Here is a 20,342-nt window from a genome sequence, read left to right as displayed (position 1 = left end):
CAAAAATTAACACCAAATGGACCAAAGAGAGATGCTTGGGTGGCTCAGTCAGTTAAGCATCCGCCTTTGGCTCAGGTCATGATCCCAGAATCCTGGGATCGAGCCTGCATTGGGCTCCCTGATTAGTGTGGAGTCTGCTTCTCCCTCTGCCTCTGCCACTTCCCCTGCTTGGGTGCTTCTATCTCAAATAAATAAATAAAATTTTTAAAAAATGGAACAAAGACCTAAAGGTAAGAGATATCAGTACAGAAGAAAACATTGGAGTAAATAGTCATGATCTTGGATTGGGCAGAGTCTAACGACACCAAAAGCATGAATTCCAAAAACAAAAAAAAAGAAAGACTTCATCAAAATTAGAAATGATTGTGCTTTAAAGGACACCATCAAGAAAGTGAAAAGACAGCCCCCAGAATGAGAGAAAATTTGCAAATCATATTATCTGATAAGGAATTGTATCCAGAAGAACAGCTCAATGTAAAAAGTTAATCCGATTTAAAAATGAGTAAGAGATCTGAAGAGACATTTGAGGAGGATACACTCATGGACAACAATATGAAAAGATACTTGACATCCTTAGTCATCAGGGAACTGCAACTCAAAACCACAAGGCACCACGTCACACCCAGAAAGGCTAGGATAGTCAGGTAGCTGGATCGGATTGGAGAAAGTGGAACCCTCGTACACTGGCTGTGGGGAGCACAAGACGGTACAGCTAGCTTTGGAAAAGTCAGTTCCTCCAATGATGAAACTGGTTACTGTATGACTCAGCAATTCCATACCTGGGTGTAAACCCAAGAGGAATAAAAGCGTGTGTCCACACAAAAGCTTACACACGAGTGTCTATGGCAACATTATTTCTCGCAGAAACCAAAGTAAGGCTGTGGAGAAAGCCAACACGACTCAAACATCCACTGAGGAGTGGATTAAAACGAAATGTGTCCATCTATACAATGGGATAGTATCCACCCACAAAGAAATGGAATTTTGGTGTGTGCTACAACGTGGATGGACCCTGAAGACCTTATGCCACGTCGAAGAAGCCAGTCACAAAAGACTAATCGCATTCACAGGACCTGCACAGAACAGGATATAGACTGACTAATGCTGCTGAGAACCAGAGGGACAAGGATGAGGAAGCCAAGTGACCGATTCTTGAGGTCATAAACATTTTAGTTCTGAAACTGCTGGTAGCTGCACCTATCTGTGAATATGCTAGAGATCGCTGAATTGTACACTTTAAGTGAGGGAGCCCTATAGTAGGTGAACTGTCTCAATGAAACCATATATAAAAGATTTCAGCAGGGGCACCTAGTGGCTCAGCCAGTTGGGTGTCTGACTCTTGGTTTTGGCTCTGGTCATGATCTTGGTGTTACGGGATTGATCTTGGTGCTGTGAGACTGAGCTTAGCGCTCAGTGCAGAGTCTGCTTGACTCTTTCTGCACACACACACCCCCACCCCCCAATATTGTCTTGGTCTCTCTCAAATAAGAAAAAGTTATAGTGGCTAATATCAAGACTACTTGTCAGGCACTGTGTTGATTAACAATTATTTCATCTAATTTTGTGACAGTAAGCCTCCTAAGTTAACATCTCCATTTTGTATGGAAGGAAACCATGGCTCAAAGAGCTTAAAACCTTTAAGGTCACATAGTGGGTGAGAAAGCCAAGTCTTGACCCCAAGCTCATCTAACTTCAAGGGCTCCTGAGAAAGTGCTGTATCTTCAAACACAGTCAGTCTCACCAAGCTGGTGCTCCGACCCCACCATGAGGATAAAGACTGGAAGTCAGAGAGTCAGAGATCCCCCCTCCCGAGGGACACCAGTTGCCCAGGCATGCCCAGAACCATCCACCCTTGTCACCTCTCGAGTTGGCCCGCTCTCCTCCTTGCTACTGTTCTAGTATAAGCTAGCCCACACTGGTGGTGGAACATGATCAAATGCCATCTGTTTGATGAGGGGTCCTAAGAGCCATGTAATTAAGGTGTCTACTTTCTACATCCTGTTCAAAACTTGTAGTTACCCTAACAGTATTAAAGGCCAGTGAAAAATACCCCTGGACTACCTTTAGCCTTATGACGGGTTAGGTTATAAAATGGCTTTATTTCCTCCTTTTTCTTGGCTAAGACATTAAGCTGCATACAAAATCCTTTATTTTTATCAATTGGGTGCCTGAAAAGCCATGCCTCTGTAGAAGTCCCCATGAGCCCCTGCACTTGAAGTCCAGTTAGGCATAGAAAGTTATCCTGTGACAAGTCACCTGGTAGCTGTGATACAGATGAATGCTAGGGGGCGGAAATCACGGACACGGACAGAAAACGTGCAAAACAATCTTGAATACTAATGGGCCAGAGAGGAGAGCATCAGGTTGAACAAGGTCCAAATGGGAAGGAAGACCTCACGTATGGTCTCCATTACACTCACTGTACGCCATTCAGGACCGATACACCCCTTGCTCGTCATTCCGTCTGGCATATCCTTGTCCGAATCTCACTTGGCCCTTGGGTCATGTGAATGTCTCCATCTCCAGAATCTTCATGACCGAGCCAGGCAGAATGAAATAGACCTGATCCATCTCTGGGAGCTGTTTGCCTCACCACTGTGGTACGTTCCGTCACCAATTACTTACGTAATGAGACTGCAAACTGCTTTGCACCGTTTCTCCAGGACTGCGTTTGACCCACAGCAGTCAATTATCGTAAAATTTGTAACTAATGCCTTGGTAATTAGAGATTTCTACAGGGTCCCAGGACAAGTGTCCCTTCTCTTTTATCCTACATTGTAGGAGCAACACAGCTGAAGGAGCAGTTGGGGGGAAAAGTACATTTGTTAAAAAGAGCATGCATCTGTATTCACCAACCCGCACTGGTTTAAAAAAACTAACTTGCAGTACGTTTCTCTCAATTATTTTTTTATTGAGCTACTTGTGCAAAGGAATGAGGTTACGTGTTCACTAATTATGTTGCGATCGTTAAATTACTCGTTTAACAAGTTCATTTAAAGAAGTTTAATGTTCCATCAATGACAAGCAGCTTGAATACACGTTTGATAACGATCATTAGAACAAGGAATAAAATGCAAGATCTAGTCAGAGTTTCAACCAGGCGGCATCGCATTCATCACTAGCCTGACTGAAAGGCCGCACGCGCACAGCCACCCGCACACCGTCAGTACTCGGCAGAGGTGTCGTCATTTTCCCAGCTCTTGTGGTATTTATTTGGTAGAAAAATAAGGTGGAAAGCACAGTGCTTCTGCTTCATACTAACACATTACAAGCTTAGCCAACACAAGCAGTTTGTTTCTAGACAATCAATTATTAATGGTCCATTCGTTACACGCTATCCAATGACGTTATAAATTATTCTACAGCACTTACTTAGGGATGAGTTTCACAGGCTACATCAAGCGTCCCCACTGAATTGCACACAGTCGTACTGCAGACAAGTGTCTTGTTTCTTTTCCCTTCCCACCTCACACTCGTTCCCCATCCTCAATAGTCTGTGCCTGAGGTCCTATGAAAATGCGTCAGTTTTCAAACCTGAATATTAAGGGATTTCTGTGATTTTTTTTATAGCAAGCTCCTTCACAGCAAGAATATAATAAAATTTGTTCAGACTTCTCATTCTAGCGAGACTAGGCACACACGAGGTGTACCGAGCAACCATGAAACAGATTTGTTCGACATTTCCCTTCCTCTCAAACCTTTCCAAGAGGCTAGTGAGCAGTGAACCGGTCACTCTAATCTGGATAATAGTCTCTGAAAAATGAAGAGACCATAAAGGTAAAGAGCCTTTAAGCTTGCTGAACAAGAAATGCCAACATTGTATTTAACCAATGCATTGCTTGGAAAAGGACTCATTTGAGGTAGAATATACAAAATTTGTTCAACTACAAAATGCGGCAAAATTACATGCCCATAATTCAATTTCAACATAGTAACAGGCAAAAATATATATATGTACATTTTATGATTAGAAATCTCAATCATAGGAGCAAAGTGCATAAATTATAAAATAGCAACTTTAAAAAAAAATCAGTTCTTCAATCATCTTCATTTTAAGGCTGGTCTAATACCTTTAACTGTAGCAAAAGAAAATGGGACCAATGCCTACTAGCATTAAAAAATCATTATTAAAACAGAAATCCCCTCTCAAAAATCTAACAGACACAAACTACCATGAAGTATACACTTTATTTAACATTCCAGTAATAAGCCGTATTTACATATTATATAAATGTATGAAGTCTTAATATAAAATAGAAAAACTGCCCAGACTAAAAGAATCACACTCCTTAATGGAGTTATTATACTTATTGAAGACCTTCTGTTTACAAAAATTTACAGTAATTTATACAAATTATTTTCTTCCAAATTAGATGATTTTTAATAGTCCACACAATTCGGATGATTTTACAAATTGGTGTTCATTAAAAACTTGAAAAAAAAATTATAGCATTTTTCTGCGTAAAACTTGCTTTGGAAAGGAAGACAGCTTCTTCCTGCCCCTTCCTGGAGCTCTTCCCGCTACTGCTGTCGCTTTTCGAGGCTTGCTCTGGACTCCATCCACTGGGCTTGCCAAAGGAGAAATCAGCCGGATTTTCACAGGAGGAGGTGACCAATTATCTTCTTCTTTGCTTCTGAAAACAAAACATAATTCAGGTAACAATAAACACATAATATAAACTAGAATCCACTTCCCAATTACACTGGAGAAAAAAGCCTATATGAGCAGTACCCTTTCCTGGTACTTTGTCTTTAGAAGTGAAGAGAAGCATCCAGTCACATATGGCAGCTGGAGGTTGGATTAAGTCTTCCCATGTCAGTGGGCTGAGAGCCCAGCAAGCCCGGCAGGCCCGTCAGGTGCGGAAGAATCAGCACTCTCACATGCCAGCAACTGGCAAGTTCGTGCACACTTTTGTCATAGGAACGTTTCCCACATATATACACGAAGCCAAATGACATGTCAACGGTATTACGAGTTATGGTCTCATATGGCCTCCAAGGTCTCATGAAGTCCATTTTTAAAGGCTGATCAAGTGGATTTACTTGGTACTTTTATGAAATTCAATCACGCTTAAGCATCAATATACTAAGAGAAATTTCAATTTCTCCACAAATGGAAGTTTTATTGTTACTAGTAAAATAAGTGCAAGAATTTTAAGTTTACAATTATTTTTATTGGTAATTACCTACATTTACCAAGGAAAGGGTGAAACCTCCCACTGCCTTCCCCCACCCACTGCTCAAACGAAGTCCCAACAGGCACAGAACTGCCCTCTTGGACTTTCTTTAAAAAGGACAGATGCGCTTTCACTGCTACATAGGGAGACCCAGCCATCACCACGAGCCAGTGTGCACAAATGCCGCTAAGAATGACCGCTCCCTGAAGAGTTTCATTTCTCTAACTTATGACTCTGGATAAAAATTACAGCATCTAAAAGGTCATACCTGCTTGTCTGTCTTGTCTTTGATGTCCTGGTTGTTTTCACTTTTGGCCTTCCCACAGTTTCTGATGGAGCACTATCTTTCTACGAGTTAAAAATTTAAGAAGATAAATCCTATAAGTAAATACTTGAAATCCGTGTTGGATTAGTTCTATCCTGAGTCAAGGAATATGGCCAATGAGGGCTGGTGAATTCAGACGCCACAAGTCCCAAATGCACCCCTTTTATCTTTAGTAGGAACTCTGATCATCTAGGGCCATCCAGGGCCCTATCCCCACACATCCAGTTCATCTCCAAAGCCCGCGTGTTTCACGTGGAACACGTCCTTGTCTGCTGCCCTCCTGTTCCCACTGCCTCCGTCCACATCCAGGCTCTCATCATCTCGTAAAGGAACAGGCCACCAGAGACTAGTTTTCCTCCCTAGAATTCACTTTGTACCTCCTCCAATGTGCACGTGGCTGTTCACCCGTTTGTAAGCAGTGCCCCACCCCTGCGTACTGCCAGGCCTCTGTGCCTCTGAGATCCAGTTTTCTCTTCCAGTGGTGCCTTTTACCTTCTGTCTATAGGGTTATTTGAGCATAAATGACTCCCACCACACCGGGAAACAATTACGTGCTTCAGCCTCCCCAATTAAACTGAGCTTCTGAAAGACCAGGAATCTGCCCAAGTGATTTCTGTGTAAGTCTTTGTCCTTCAACAGTAACCGGCTCATAGCAGATAGTTTAAGAAATGTTTAAGATTAATGTTAAAATATGGGTCTGTCTCCCTCTCAGCCCTAGAGCTATTTTGATTTTTAGGGTTATGTGCAGTCAAGTGGTACAGTCACCTCTGAAACACGCTCTCTCCAGGTGTGGGGTGTGCGTGATACCCCGGGAGTTCAGGGACCCCAGACCTCTAATCTAGATAAACACATTCGGGTCCTTCTGAGGCGACACTGAAAGCTAGAAGCCTTTCCCCTAATGGGTCATCTAAACCGCAGCCGCCAGGAACACACCATCAGTGACACACTGTACCCTAAGGGCAGGCCCACAGAAGTGCAGACAAGGGGATCTGGGGCTTTTGGTCTAAAACTCTGCGCTTTCACCAGAGGTTTATTTAGGAAACATGGCCGAAACGGAGTACAGAGCATGTTTGAATAAGCATATGAATAAACTGCACTTCTTACCAGTTCATCTCCCGCTCTGGATGTGTTAGATGTGGCTTTCCGCCTGGTCCTTAACGCAGGAGGTGAGAAGACAAACCGAGAAGATAAATCTGAAACTAATTCTTGCAGCTGTGCTGGAGCCTCTATTTTTTTCCCTAAAGCAAGGCAGGGAGAAAAGAACACACACTGTATCCACGCCCATCCACATCCATCTCCGTTACCTATGTTTTTTTAAAGCCTGGAACAAACGACACATGGTAGGAAGACACGAGCATCTGAACACAGCGGCCGCCCCAGGAGGACAAGAACAATGGGGCAAATCCAACATTCAGGAACATCTAATGCCTCAAACTAAATGCTACAGTAGAAAAATAAAACCCATAATGCTCAGAACTGTATCAGTCAACTAGTTCAAATCTTTTTTTTTTAAGATTTTATTATTAGCCAGAGAGAGCACAAGCAGGCAGAGAGGCAGGCAGAGGGAGAAGCAGGCTCCCTGCTGGACAAGGAGCCTGATGCGGGACTCAATCCCAGGATCCTGGGATCATGACCTGACCCGAAGGCAGTGGCTTAACCAACAGAGCCACCCAGGCACCCCCAACTTCTAATCTTTACTGCTCCTCAAACGTTCTTAGGAAGGGAAGCATCAATCTTGTACATAAGCTAAGCTAGTTTGCTTCGTAAGCCCACCTATTCCAGAGACAAGGTTTTAGTTTACAAAAGTAATTTTATCTTCAAAGAACACTCCAAAGTTCTTTCCTTCCAGCTCATTCGGAGGTAGTTGCTTGGGTCAAAGCAACAACAGAAAAAAGTCCCCGTTGTAAAAGAAAAAAGCAAGCAGAGAAAGTAATGAATGTGGAAAAACCGGATGATAGGAAGATATTTCAAAGACAAAGAAAAATGGCTGAATAAAGAACTGGTTCAAAGTATGTAACTAAAAACATCACAGCCTTCATCTCAGATTTTGTTCTCGCCACGGGGTCTCTGGACTCCTGGCAAGCAGCCCTGTGCTTGTGGAAGCGGCCGGTGAAGCCGTCTGCCGCCGGCTGGGTCCTAGCTTCTGCAGGCGGAAAATGGGTTAAACCCCTCTGTGCCTCAGTTTCTATAAAATGCAATCAGTGACGGGACCCACGACGTCACCGCGAAGACGAGAGGATCCGAGTAGCGTGCGTGGCGGGCGAGGAGTGCTCTAGCGATGTCTGCATTTGTTAGGAGGTTACTACTTCAAGAACTTACAGTCCGGAAATAAAATTCTCCAAGTCTAGTCCCAGCGAGACGATCAATCAAGACTTCTCTAAGACGTCAAATTCTGCTTTTAAAGCACATGATGCTTACAAGAAAAAACCGAGGGGACGTCGGAAATCGAAGTCCGCTCTGCTACTAGCGGGTAAGGGGCGGCCTCGGCGCCAGCCGGGGGAGCTGGTGTGACTGCCCTTCGGTCGTTAAAAAGAAAGCTATCTAGGTTCCCTCCAGGGAATGAAAACACGCGGTCTTTCCTCTCCGGGCCACCCGGAGCTACAGCCACTCTGGCTTCTCAGACCGCTCGCGCTCCTCCCCGCGTCTCCCCCTACAGGTCAACGGAGCGAGTAAGGAAACGCGGACACCCTCCACTCCTGGGCAAAAACGTCCCGCCTCCCCCATGTCTCCCACATGTGCTTCTACTAAGCCCAACAAGACTTTGTGATCCTTGCTGGCATGTCCATTCCTCACCCACTTCTCGACGTTTCCTGAGGGCAAGTTCTGCCGGCCTAAGGCGCTCCCGAGTGCGGGCTTCGGCACCAGGAATGCACTGGTCAGCGGCCCTGACGACTCCGGGCAGCCCGCGGGCTCCGGGACGCCACTGCGTATCCTGCGCGGTGTGGGGACTCCGTCTCCCCGAGCCTCAGCCTCCCCGCACTGGGGCAGGGGGAACAGCAGCGACGCTTCACGGCGCCGCAGCAGGAGTCTGATCACCGGACAGACACCTACGCCAGCTCGGCCTCAGGCCCACGGCAGGCCCCTCTGCACTATCTGCCGCTGAGTAGCAGAAAGTAGACAAAATCCACAGAGCTGGCAAGCTTCACGTTCTTTTGACCAGTAAAACACCCTGAACTAAACTCTAAGACGGCTGTTTCTTTGACCGCCTTCCCGTCATACGAGAGTATGTGCCCGCTCCTCGGTGCCTCCTACCCTCCCGGGGGAGCTGGCAGGACACACTGAGGACGGGCAGGGGAGCAGGGCGGACTCTAGCAGGAGGGCGAGAGAGGCAGGGCGGCTGCGGATGCTGGTGATGGCTTTGTGGTCAGAAGGATGCAGGGCTGGCGCTGTCCCCTTTGTGGTCCAAATGAGAAGCCCGATGTGGCAAAGGGAAAGGACTGGCTGCCCAGCTACTGAGGGGCAGGAACGAGAGAGCTCGGTCCCCAATTTCTCACCACTTCTACCACGACAAGGTGCCTATTTTTAACGCGAGAGAATCTGACAACAGTTCCAGTATGTAACAGGAGAGCGTACAAGCTTGTGCGGCCCATCGAGAGATGTGGGGCAGCCACGAGCCACACAGACTCACAAACACCCACCCGGTTCTGAAGAGTATTCGAGAGGATCGGAAAATGCTCATGAAGTGAGGGGGGAGAAGCAGCAGAGTAAGACCCTAGACACAGCTGGAAGAAAACGTGAACGCTGCTTATCGGCCCTGCTGATGACCGTATACACTGAATTTCTCATTTTCTACGGCTGGCATGTATTTGACTACGGAAACAAGTAAAACTAGTCCGTGGGCATATAGACACCAAATACGTAAAGATGACGAAGATCAGAGATGCTAGTGACACCTATTAACACAATTTGTGTGTCTGCTACACTTTTCTAAGTCACAAGGAAAGCGTGAAAGAATTGTGTTAATGACCTTCTGCTACTCACCCTACGACATTTCATTTAAAATTTATCTGATCTAGCAGCTTAGTCAAGCGAGCTAAATTCAGACATATTCCTGTCACTGCATTCTGCTCCATGGAGAGCATGGCCATGACCTCCCTTTCCTCATGCTGTGAAAAACTGAATCCTACAGCACTACAAAATCAAAGATCTATTTTTAACAAACTGGGGTAGGGGGCAGGGTGACGACCTCCTGCAACTACAAGTTACTTTGTAAAACAAACGATCCATCTGAGGGCAAAGGGCCCTTCCCCGGGCTCAGGCTATGTAACTAAAATGAATGACTGGAGAATCCATTTAAACAGGTGTTTGCAGAGTGAATGCTAAATGCAGAAAATTTTCAGTCTGAAGATTTTTTAGCAGCTTAAAATTTTTAGTGGCCTTCCTCAAGTCATGAGGCAACTAACTTTACAGGATGTTCACTAATGCTTTTTTAGAAGTATATTCAATAGTTCTGAAAGGTTTAAATAAATACAATAAAGTCATATACTTTACTTATGAGTCCCTGAGCTGCTTTGCTGAAATTCAGATCTTTAGCCTTAAGTGAACGGCCTCATTTTGCACACCTAACCATTTTTATCACATTTGCCAAGAATGATCCTAACAGGTTCTGTTCAGCTACACCAGTGTCTCAACGTTTCCTTCATCATCATCACCTTTTAGACCCTTTCTCCTAATTGGCCACTTCACTGAAACATCCCCCCTCCAAATCCTAATAGCACAGATAAAGAATAAGATATTCTTACTCTTTGGGAAGACACGTCACCCCTGCTGGGAAGGAAGGTATGTGCTATACCAACCCAATGATACAGCTGTGAGCTCATCAGGGGCAATGAGGGAAGCTAGATGTGAAGTCGTGCCCATTTATGGGCAACAGGGAGGAGGCACTGAAATAATTTCTGTATCCTATTCAATAAAATTCTACTTCTTCCCTTTAAAACAATTTGAGGTTGTGGACATCTGCTGGGACACTAGCCAAACACAGCAGCACTTAGATTAAAAATGCCGATTCTAGGGGTGCCTGGGTGGCTCAGTGGGTTAAAGCCTCTGCCTTCGGCTCGAGTCATGATCCCAGGGTCCTGGGATCAAGCTCCACATCGGGCTCTCTGCTCAGCAGGGAGCCTGCTTCTCCCTCTCTTTCTCTGTCTGCCTCTCTGCCTACTTGTGATCTCTGTCAAGTAAATAAATAAAATCTTTAAAAAAAAATGCTGATCCTATCTGGGGAGAAATTAAGTCACTTATGTCAGGGCAGAATGAAGAGAAGTGATACTATCCTAGAAGATTAAACCCATGTCAAGTGAATTATAAGGCTTCAACAGTCACAGTGAATGAGAAAATTCCTGAATCTGAGGATAAAATTTGAAACATAAAATCTCTAAATTTTACTATTTAAAGATAACATGTGTTTTCTTTATGGGCGGGGGAGGGGAGGAATTCTCTGTAAATACTAATCATTTTTAGGAGAAATAATTACGGTCTTGAATTGTGATTTAAACAACAGAATCTTAAGCTGAAGACTTTGAGCAAGATGAAAACTGTGCTTTGAATAGAAATAAACGTACCTTTCTCCTTCTTTGGAACCTTTGACACGGGAGTAGAGAATACAAACTCATTTTTCGGTTCAGAGAGGTCGGGAAACGAGATGGCCTTGCTAGATCGAGTCCTCGTGCTACGGGACGATTTCAGTGGAGTGGCTGGGGCAAGCACCCTCTCTTCTGGGCTGTCAGTTTCCATGGCTGTTGTTCCTTCGTCAGCGCATTTTCCTGACACCGGGCCAACTGCACACGTTTGGCTTGGATCTTCAGTGCTTTCCGTAAGCTTTTTCTTAGAGCCCGTCACCAGAATAAGTTCCTCGTCTGGCACTAAAACGGAGTTTTCTAAAGCTGTCTTTGCAACATCAGTCTTTCTTTTAGCCGGGGTCTTTCTTGTCGACCTCTTCTGGCTGCTGAGAATTCCTGACCTCCTCTTGGGACTTTTTGCTTCCTTGACAGCCTTGGACCCAACATCTTCAGATGGGTTGACTTTTCTCGGTCTACCACGTTTTCTAGGTCTACCAAACTCTGCCTGAAGACTCAGTTGTGAGGAATCCAGTCTGGAGTCTTCTGTGACATCGAGTGTGCTACATTCCCTCTTTTTAGGACTTCTGTAAGGCTCGACAGGCAGTGCCTGGTCCACGGGCTTTCCATCAGGTTTATGTCCTCTACTTTCAGCAGCTTCTAGAGTGGCACTTCTCAGTTTTCTGGTACTTCCGCTGGGACGTGCTCCTTTACTGGCTTTCAGATCTAGATCTACCATTTCAACACTCTCCAGAGAGTCCACAGATTTTTTATTTCCTTTAGGAGTCTTTTTGGTAACAGATGAAAGCTTAGTTTCTCCAACTGACCTATGCCCTGTTTTTTTAGAAGCTTCTAGAGTGGCACTTCTCAGTTTTCGGGTACTTCCGCTGGGACATGCTCCTTTACTAACTTTCAGATCTAGATCTACCATTTCTACCATTTCAACGCTTTCCAGATAGTCCACAGATTTTTTAATTCCTTTAGGAGTCTTTTTGGTAACCGACGAAAGCTTACTTTTTTCAGTTTCTGGTTCCAACAGCTGAGAGGGTTTTACCCTCCTTAGTCTGCCAACTGGAGTAACCTCTACATCCTGTTCCATGGGATGATCATTTCCTAACACGTCCTGATTATCTTCTCTTCTCTTCCTTCCTCTCCTGGGAGTCCCAGGGTTTTGAGGTATTTGCTGGTTCTGAGAGAGAACTCTGACATCAGAAGAAGCACCTTCAGAAGACCCGGAAATTTCTTTTCTTTTCCGAGTCCTCCTACCTGAAAGGCCCAGCGTGTCAGGAGTAGCAACAGCTGTAGACTCTTCCTGTTGTGCTGATAGGACACTTGGGTTTTGGACACGTACTCTTCTGCGCGTTCTGGAGGAAATCGTGTCATCAAGCTGGCTCACATTTATAGTCATTGTACTTGTTTCCTGAACAGTCTTCAACGTAGATTTGACTACCTTGGTGACGACCTGCTGGCTTATTAAAGGTATGTTTTCATGAATGGACTGCTGTTCCACTGTATCTGAAGTAATTTCTTTACTTCTTGTGTCTTTGATTACATCTAGCAAATTTTCTGCGATTGCTACTTTAATTGGTTCAGGCACATATGGTAAGTTCTCTACCTTTTGGGACTCCTGATCACTAGTTATGACCGTTGCCAACTCTGCACCAGGTCCACCGTTTTCCCCACTGCATACGTGTTTTTCCTCAGCTGCTGTATTTGCTACTGGAGCTAACACATTAGATGCTGCAGAATCACCGGTCTCTAATTCTCCTTCTTCACCTTCTAATATCAAGGTAAAGTTGCTCTGAGCCCCAAAAAGTTCCCCATCTACTTCAGGAACATCACACTCAGCAGAGTCTTTATTATCAGATAAGTAACAAAACTGTTGCTCAATGGTATCAAAATTATACTGGAGCTTAAGAGTCCCTGAGGGATACAACTCGTTAAATGCAAGACTCCTAGCCTCGTGTCCTGAATCTTGAACTCCAAGCTTTTCATGTTCAGTCACCTACAATGAATTAAAGATAAGAGACTGGTTAAAGAATTTTAATGTGTACATTTATTTTAGCCTAAAGCATACAGTTTTTAAATAATCATCTCATCTTTGGCATATGAATTGTTAAACATAAACTACATTTGATATGGCATATACTTATGGGTTTACTTTATAAAAAATATCCCTTTAAGCAATCAGACATTATTACTTGGTCAAAATAACTAGACAGAAAAAGATTTTGAGATTCTAAATGGAATTAAAGTAGAAATTTCACATTTCCCTAGCTAAAAAAGACAGTCCTTATAAAACCTTGAAAATTACTATGATACTAATTTAAGGACTTCTTCTGTTCTCACCCAAGAAAAAAACATTAACTGGAGAAAAAGACAATCCCCAAATTGTTTTAATGGTAAACCCCAAATTCCCTAACTAACCACACTTTTTCTAAACAGCATGATCCCCATAAGGTTGAAGAAGAATTCACCTACATAAGCTCCCTTGGGCTAGACTCAATCCTCTTCCCTTTGCTGGGGCTGCATAAACCATGAAATTCCTAAGGCTTTCAAGTTCAGTACCTCTCCTGCAAGGGTTTGGTGGAAGAAGGAATGGTCCTTGCATTTACCTTTTGGTAAGGGAGGGGGAGAAAAAGGAGGAGGTAGAGAGTAACAGAGAGATCTCCTGACCAAGAAGGTAGAACATTACCACCCACCTAGACAATGACATATTCATCCACTCCCCCCACATTCAGTGAGATGAAGACTGGAAATACCCAGAAATGAGGATTCTCACTCATACCACGCCCACAATTTTTATTAGCTTCCCAGCTGAAGGAATGGGGACTTTATCCATCCATTTTACAGTGAGAATACTCATGAAAATGAATATGGACAACCATGACACTTTTATGATTTAAGAAACTTTCCAAGTACTATACAATCACATTTCTATAAATTAGAAGAGTTTTTTTTTTTTAAATCTTACATTCACTTATCATATATAGTTGCCTGTTGATATTAAAAGAAACGTGGTGGAATTTTGAGAAACCGCAAGTCATATTAAGTACAAAAAAAGAATAGGAAAAAAGAAAGAAAGAAAAGAAATCCCTTCTCATGTTATAGAAGTTAAACCCCAGCCAGCTAATGAGCACTCTCCTACAAGTATGCATGGGGGAACAATCCTCTCTAACTGTATTCAGTTATTTTCAAATGCTCTGAATAGTTTCGCTGTCATACTTGTCTCTACAGTAGCCAGTATCTGTTTTCTCATGGCTAAAAGAACTTTCATTTGAACCAGATACTAAGCAGAAATTAAATTGTTACAATTCTGGCTTCTTTAACATAACTTTTTGATTTTCCTGAAAAACACTTTCTCACTTAAAGGATGTGTTTATATTCCACAAAATATTTACATGCTTTCTTCTATGGACATTATAAAGAGGTTTTTATACAGCAATCAAAATAAGTGAATACATTAGGTTTAAACTATGGTTTGAAACCTAACTAAACCAAAACTAACAACAAAGTAAAAAATTAGTTTTTTACATGAATTTCTTGAGGATCAGGAGGATCATCAGAAATGGGAGGCTTTTCTTCCGCTAAGTCAACACTTGCTTTCAGGACATCAAGTTCTACTTTGTGATCTTCCTGCAAGTTCAGTGTTATTTCCTGGTCGCGCTTATGGTCAGAGACCCCAGGACTTTCAGGAGCAGCAAGCCCGGAGTCTCTGCTATCACTGTGCACATCAGCCACAGCTGAAAGAAAAACACACACACACATACACTGTTTGAGAAGCAAGAGAAAGGCACAGGCCATACTGCACTTGAGAACATTTCCTTGAAAATCTGTCCTACTGCCCAACAGTTTCTAACTTCTTACAGGGGAAAAGCCTGTGAGGGTTTACATATTAATCCCATCTCTTCAGTATCCATTCAGTTTAAACAATACGTATCTGCTTTCTACAAACACACGAAGGTAAGTTTTACATTTAAAAATGACAATAGTGGTTTTTTTCTTCAACTTAGGTATAATTCCCGCCCTTACTGCGAAACTTCAGTATGAGGACAATTGCTTGGAGGAGCTCAAATGTTTGTTCCGTGTTCACTGAAGCTGGAAATCATGGTTATCAGGGGACTGACAAGTGGCCATCAGTTACCCCCGCTGAGCAGGTATACAATGGCAAAAGGGACCTGCAGTCTGGGCCATATCTCACTGTGAAAAGGACTAGGTAGTTCTCTTTTGGCAGAAAGTATCCATAAGGCCACAGACTGAGCCACCCAAGAACCACAGTAAGTTAAAAAAAAAAACAAACTAGGAAAAAACATTTGCATGTTTTTAACAGATAATGGGGCTAGTATCCCTAATATACAAAAACAGCTTATAAAACAAAATGAAGAAAGTTTTTCACCTGTCCGTGTGGCAAAGAGGAATGGGAAAACACACACTTTACCTTCCAACTATCAGTGTGTAAACAGGAAGAAAAAAAAGGTCACTGGATTTTAAAAAAATAATCAAATGAACTCTACATATTTGTTAATTTCCCTAGAATAAATGCAGTTGTTTGCAATTATTTTCTACTAATAAAAAGCCAATCTTGGTCTTCAGTTAAATAACAGAAATTGCCCCATGTAGCTATCAAAGTCCCAGAAGATCGAAAAGCCGATATGCCATCTGGCTGGGGACTGATAATTAATTTTACTCTTCTTTAATGTTCTGAAGGAAAATATGTCCACAAAAACCATTCTAAGACGTCTACTATTAGACCTCCAAGTGCCTTACAAGCAACTCACTGCTCTGATAGTGGATACATTTCCCTAGAACACAAGGCTACTTACAGCTACAGAACCTGACCAAAGAGAAAGAACTGAGAATAATTTCAGTTTTAGTGTTTTAAGTGTTCTATTCATTGTTCTATTCTTATAGAATATATGTATTCTATAAGAATAGAACACTAAAATCAATAAAACACTAAAACTGAAATTATTCTTTTTTTGGTTATTTGGGCGTTATTTTTGGGGGAGCATGGGGGATAGAGCAAGAGCAAGAGTGAGAGGGTGTGTGCATGTGCTCATGTGTGAGCCAGGGTTGGGGAGGGAGTTGGAAGTTGGCAAGGGAGAGAATCCCAGGTAGGCTCCACGCTTAGCACGGAGCCAGACACAGGGTCTACCCCATGACCCTGAAGTCATGACCTGAGCCGTAATCAAGAGTCAGATGTTCAACCGACTGAGCCACTTAGGTGCTCCTAAAATGAAGTAATTCTAAAGTCAAAATAATATACACATTGATTATTACCTGCTCTAACTGTAGAGGTGCAGGTCTCAATGGATACTAGTCCTTCGTCTAAAACTGGTACCTGGGATTTCAGGGTGAGGATTTTCCTTTAGAAACAGAAACACATGCGTTAGTGTTTGAGAAGATCCCACCTGCTCTTCCCTGCTCTAACCCCACTCTCTCTGCTGTCATTTTGGTAATAAAAAAATCAAGGTTTGGAGAACTTAATACCACCCAAGTTCATTTTGAGTAGCACTATAGCATTTGTAAGTGAATAAAACTGTATTTGGTATTCCCACTTTCTAATCTGCATGGCCTTAAACTACAAAAAAAATTGTTTTAAAATGCTGGTCAATATAAATTACGCTTATGCCAGGTTTTAATTTTCTGCGGGCACATTCTTAAGTCTTCGGATATTATGGAGTATTTCCTATATACTCAGTAAAATCAGGTTCAATATTTTAGTATTATCTGGAAAGAGTATGAAAAAAGACTCACAGTAGGAGACCAGTGGGACCTGCATTAAGCCACTTCGTGTAAATAAGTTCTGGAAATATGGGCACAGTGATCCCCTCTATTCTCAACAGACCCTTTCCCAAAACCTAATAAAAGCATGCTCATTTTTAAAAAATGGGACAAATAAAATTATAAAGTAAAATCAAGAAAAAAACATACATTTGGAATATATACCCATTTTATAGATGTGCAGGGAGATGTGGTTGATGAGGGGCTCAATCCCAGGACCCTGAGATCATGACCTGAGCTGAAGGCAGATGCCCTTACAGATGTATTTTTAAGACTTATATCTGTGTTTCATGATGTTAGGATAACCAAGAAGCAACAACTAATACATTTACATTTTAAAAGGACCTAGGCTCGTCATGATGGTGATTTACCTAGATTTACCTAGATTACCAGTAACCACGTTTGTTGTCAGGTGATTACTCTCTGCTTTGCAATTTGTTGCAATTCTCTGTCAAACCCATTGCCAATAGTATTTTCATTAAAATTCAAGAAACATTAGAATTAAATCATCAATCTACATAATGCTTTTATATTGTTTCCTCCCACTTTCTCTCTGGAGGCCTGGCGAAGATTCCATCCAGCTAATCAGGATTTATCTTCTCAGAAGGGAAGCACATGATGGAGGTCAGTGTGTGAGACGTGACTATTATGACAGTGATTTCTGTGGGTGGGTGTGAACCCCCTCAGGTCTTACAAAGCACTGAACCACTTAGGGTATCTTAAAGGACCGTGTTACATATGGATTAATCTCAGTAAATCACCCTTACGACTTCATAATAATCAAAGCTGCAACTTTTCTGTATCCTCTCCAACAGCACTGCCCTCAGTGCCAAGGCACAAGGCATCCAGCCTTACAACGGGAGGAGGGGGTTTTGCCAGAGGGGCCGTCGGTCACCTCACTGATGAGCTCAGCTGACTTTCAGGAAAGGAAGTGATGTAGTGGTTTACAGTCTAACACAAGCTGCCCATCTTGCTGCAGACCATAAACCGTTTGGGACCTGGCCTCAGGCTGGCAGACCTCATATGGTCCAGTACGGTGCCTGAATGTACAGACACTGAATAAAACCAACCAGGAGTGTAACAGTTCAAGCAGTCATTGCAAGTGAAAACCTCTGCTGGAATCTTGTATTCACCAAACGGCAGGAACAAAACTGCCTCCAAGCCATGGCCCCTGCATTCCACCTTGGCGCCGCAGGAGACCCACCTCATCTACCCGAAACCACTGAACCCAGGAGGGCCCAGAGGAATGCACGGCTTCATCAGAAACACGATCCCCAAAGAATACAGGAGATCTGCCTCACTTCATCACGACTGTATGTTCCAGAAATGTCTAGCATCAATCTAAGACTTCACAGCAACTACTCTGTAACACATGCTCATACAAATGAAGGTCCTTCGTAACAGAAACCACTGCCAAAGTAGGAATGCCCACTAAAATAAAATAAAATTAAATATAATAAAAGCTCCTCTACGTGTGGAATACGAAGCTACCGGCTCACCACTTCGTCACACTCCGTGCACAGGTGAAGCCTTCCCTACTAGCTTACCCGTCGTGGGCTGGCGGAGCACAGCGGGAAGTTTCACCTTCTGGAATGGGGTGCAAGGGACAGAGGTTTGCGGGTACCTCCTCTTCAATCAAGAGGTCCTTCGTCTCCAGATCGGCGACAGTGCCTACAGATCACGCATGAGCAATAGTTACGATCACTTCTGCCAAATGTTATCGAGTACTCAGGATCTTCCTTGGATGATTACTTGTAACAAGCTGCTGGATCTGCTTTTTTGTACTTTTAGGTTTACTCTGTTGGCCTCAGAATGGCAACAGGTCCTTCTAATAGTCGAGCCCAGTCTGGGAGCCCCCCATACCCTACCACTTCTCTCAGTCGGGGCCTAATGTATGATGCTGTACATAGATCGACTCAGTCCTCGACAACCAAAGTCGGGGGGGACTATTATCCTCATTTCACAGATGAGGACACAGAAGCACACAGTTACACTGCTTATCGCAGGCCTAGTAAGTAGCTGAGATGCAATTCTAGCCTATTTTATCCTATAGTTTGTGCTAAATAACCCCCCATGAAAACAATAAAAAGATTCTATTTGAGATTGCCTCCTCTTTTTAGGAATCATCAATGAAGATACTGTCATGAACATTCTCCTCCGTTTTATCATTCTACTGTTTTAGAGCACATCTGGACTGATGTACACTTATAGACAGATGCTGTTCATGAGTCCTAGGCTCTTAGAGCAATAATGATTGTGTTTATTACATAGAGACATCACAGCCCTAAAGACACCAGTATGACACAGATATTTATTGAAGTGATTTAGTTTTACAGATTCTAAGTTAGGAGTTACCCTTAAATATGCTTGTTAAACCTGTGCAGGGCTACGAAACAAAAAATGGACTGAATTTTCTGATCCAATTCTAGGCCAAGTCTCCCCGCTCTCTGGTGCTTCCCTGGCCCTTTCCTTGCCTCCTACCAGAGTGTTTTTCTGGCTACACTGTAAGTGCTCGTTTGTTTATATAGGTAGTCCACTAGGCTCTAAATTACTTGCAGTCAGTGGCAGGCTCCCCAACACGGAGCACACTCGCTGGGGGGCCCGCCTATTCTCCACAGACAGTAGGAGCTCAAAATCTTTTTGATATAGAAGTAAACATAAAGACTCTAAATTCATGGGTCTCTGGGTATCTGTTTTGATTGTCTAGTGATTATTCTGGAGGTAGGGATGATGAAGAGAATGATGGACCTGGTTTCTGAGCAGCCTTCCAGAAAGTTGAGGGTGCTGGGCAAGTCAGAAACTATAAAAACAACCTAGACTGTAGAGTCAGTATTATTACTTCTTACAGCTGTAAGAGAGGGCCTTAAGGCAGATGTGTGCATTGCGTCTAGAACCTAGTACACTGGGATTGTGTAATTATTTAACCCTTGTGTAATTATTTAATCCTGAAGCTTTGTGCACAGTGGGAAGACTTCTACTACACATTTTTTGAATATCTAGAAAGGAGTTCTTACCCGTTTGTTTCTCCAGGTCTGGAGGACTCGTTTCTGATTCAAGCACATCTTTATCGTTGTCCTTCTCAGTCGCTTCAGTTAAATTGATAATGAGTTCTGTGGAAGAGCGCCTTGGCCTCAGGGCCACGAAACTGTCTTCCAAGTCTCCCGGGGAAGGTGCATCCTGATACTCCAAGGTCGTCTGGTCTGACCTGGTGGAGGCTCCGCTACTCTCTCGGCTCATATCCAGTTTCTCCAAACTCTGGAAAGGGGTGTCCTGGGACCTTAATTCTACTTCCTGATGGTCCTTTTCAGGACTACTCAGGGAAAAGGCTGTTGTCTTGGCTTTGTTCTTTAGCCATTCACTTTTTGCTGGACCTCCACATTTATGGAGAGGTGTAGTAACAGACAGTTTCATCCTACTGTCATCTGTACCCTGTCAAGTAAAAGGTTTTGAAAAAAATAATTTACTAGGAGAAATCAGTCGAGTCTAAGCTCTCCATCTCCAATC

The 20,342-nt window shown here is 43.2% G+C and overlaps 2 protein-coding genes across 9 annotated transcripts in view; both read right to left on the bottom strand.

Annotated features, from left to right (window-relative positions):
• The window catches only part of LOC116870659 (kinesin-like protein KIF28P), a 65,578-nt gene extending 62,094 nt beyond the window's left edge, over positions 1 to 3,484 (bottom strand). Inside the window, exons 1-2 of the mRNA XM_032862568.1 lie at positions 3,432 to 3,484; positions 3,124 to 3,250 (exon numbers count right to left, since the gene is read on the bottom strand). Of these exons, the coding sequence (XP_032718459.1) occupies positions 3,124 to 3,250; positions 3,432 to 3,484 (180 nt within the window). The remainder of the gene's footprint in view (positions 1 to 3,123; positions 3,251 to 3,431) is intronic.
• AHCTF1 (AT-hook containing transcription factor 1) overlaps positions 3,458 to 20,342 on the bottom strand; it is a 79,291-nt gene continuing 62,406 nt past the window's right edge. For 7 of the 8 annotated variants that reach the window (XM_032862864.1, XM_032862862.1, XM_032862863.1 and 4 more), the window contains 8 exons: positions 19,853 to 20,267; positions 18,386 to 18,509; positions 16,335 to 16,420; positions 14,589 to 14,797; positions 11,061 to 13,059; positions 6,607 to 6,740; positions 5,446 to 5,525; positions 3,458 to 4,634 (listed from right to left, as the gene is read on the bottom strand). In XM_032862864.1, coding sequence (XP_032718755.1) covers positions 4,445 to 4,634; positions 5,446 to 5,525; positions 6,607 to 6,740; positions 11,061 to 13,059; positions 14,589 to 14,797; positions 16,335 to 16,420; positions 18,386 to 18,509; positions 19,853 to 20,267 — 3,237 coding nt within the window. In that variant the 3' untranslated portion in view covers positions 3,458 to 4,444. Of the gene's footprint in view, positions 4,635 to 5,445; positions 5,526 to 6,606; positions 6,741 to 11,060; positions 13,060 to 13,535; positions 13,670 to 14,588; positions 14,798 to 16,334; positions 16,421 to 18,385; positions 18,510 to 19,852; positions 20,268 to 20,342 lie in introns of those variants that run through there. The other variant, XR_004383292.1, reaches the window with a different exon arrangement.

Source organism: Lontra canadensis, unplaced genomic scaffold, assembly GCF_010015895.1.
Source record: "Lontra canadensis isolate GAN:19392208 unplaced genomic scaffold, GSC_riverotter_1.0 scaffold24, whole genome shotgun sequence".
NCBI lineage: Eukaryota > Metazoa > Chordata > Mammalia > Carnivora > Mustelidae > Lontra > Lontra canadensis.
Note: the sequence above shows the minus strand (reverse complement) of the source record. Positions and strands in the feature narration are given on the sequence as shown.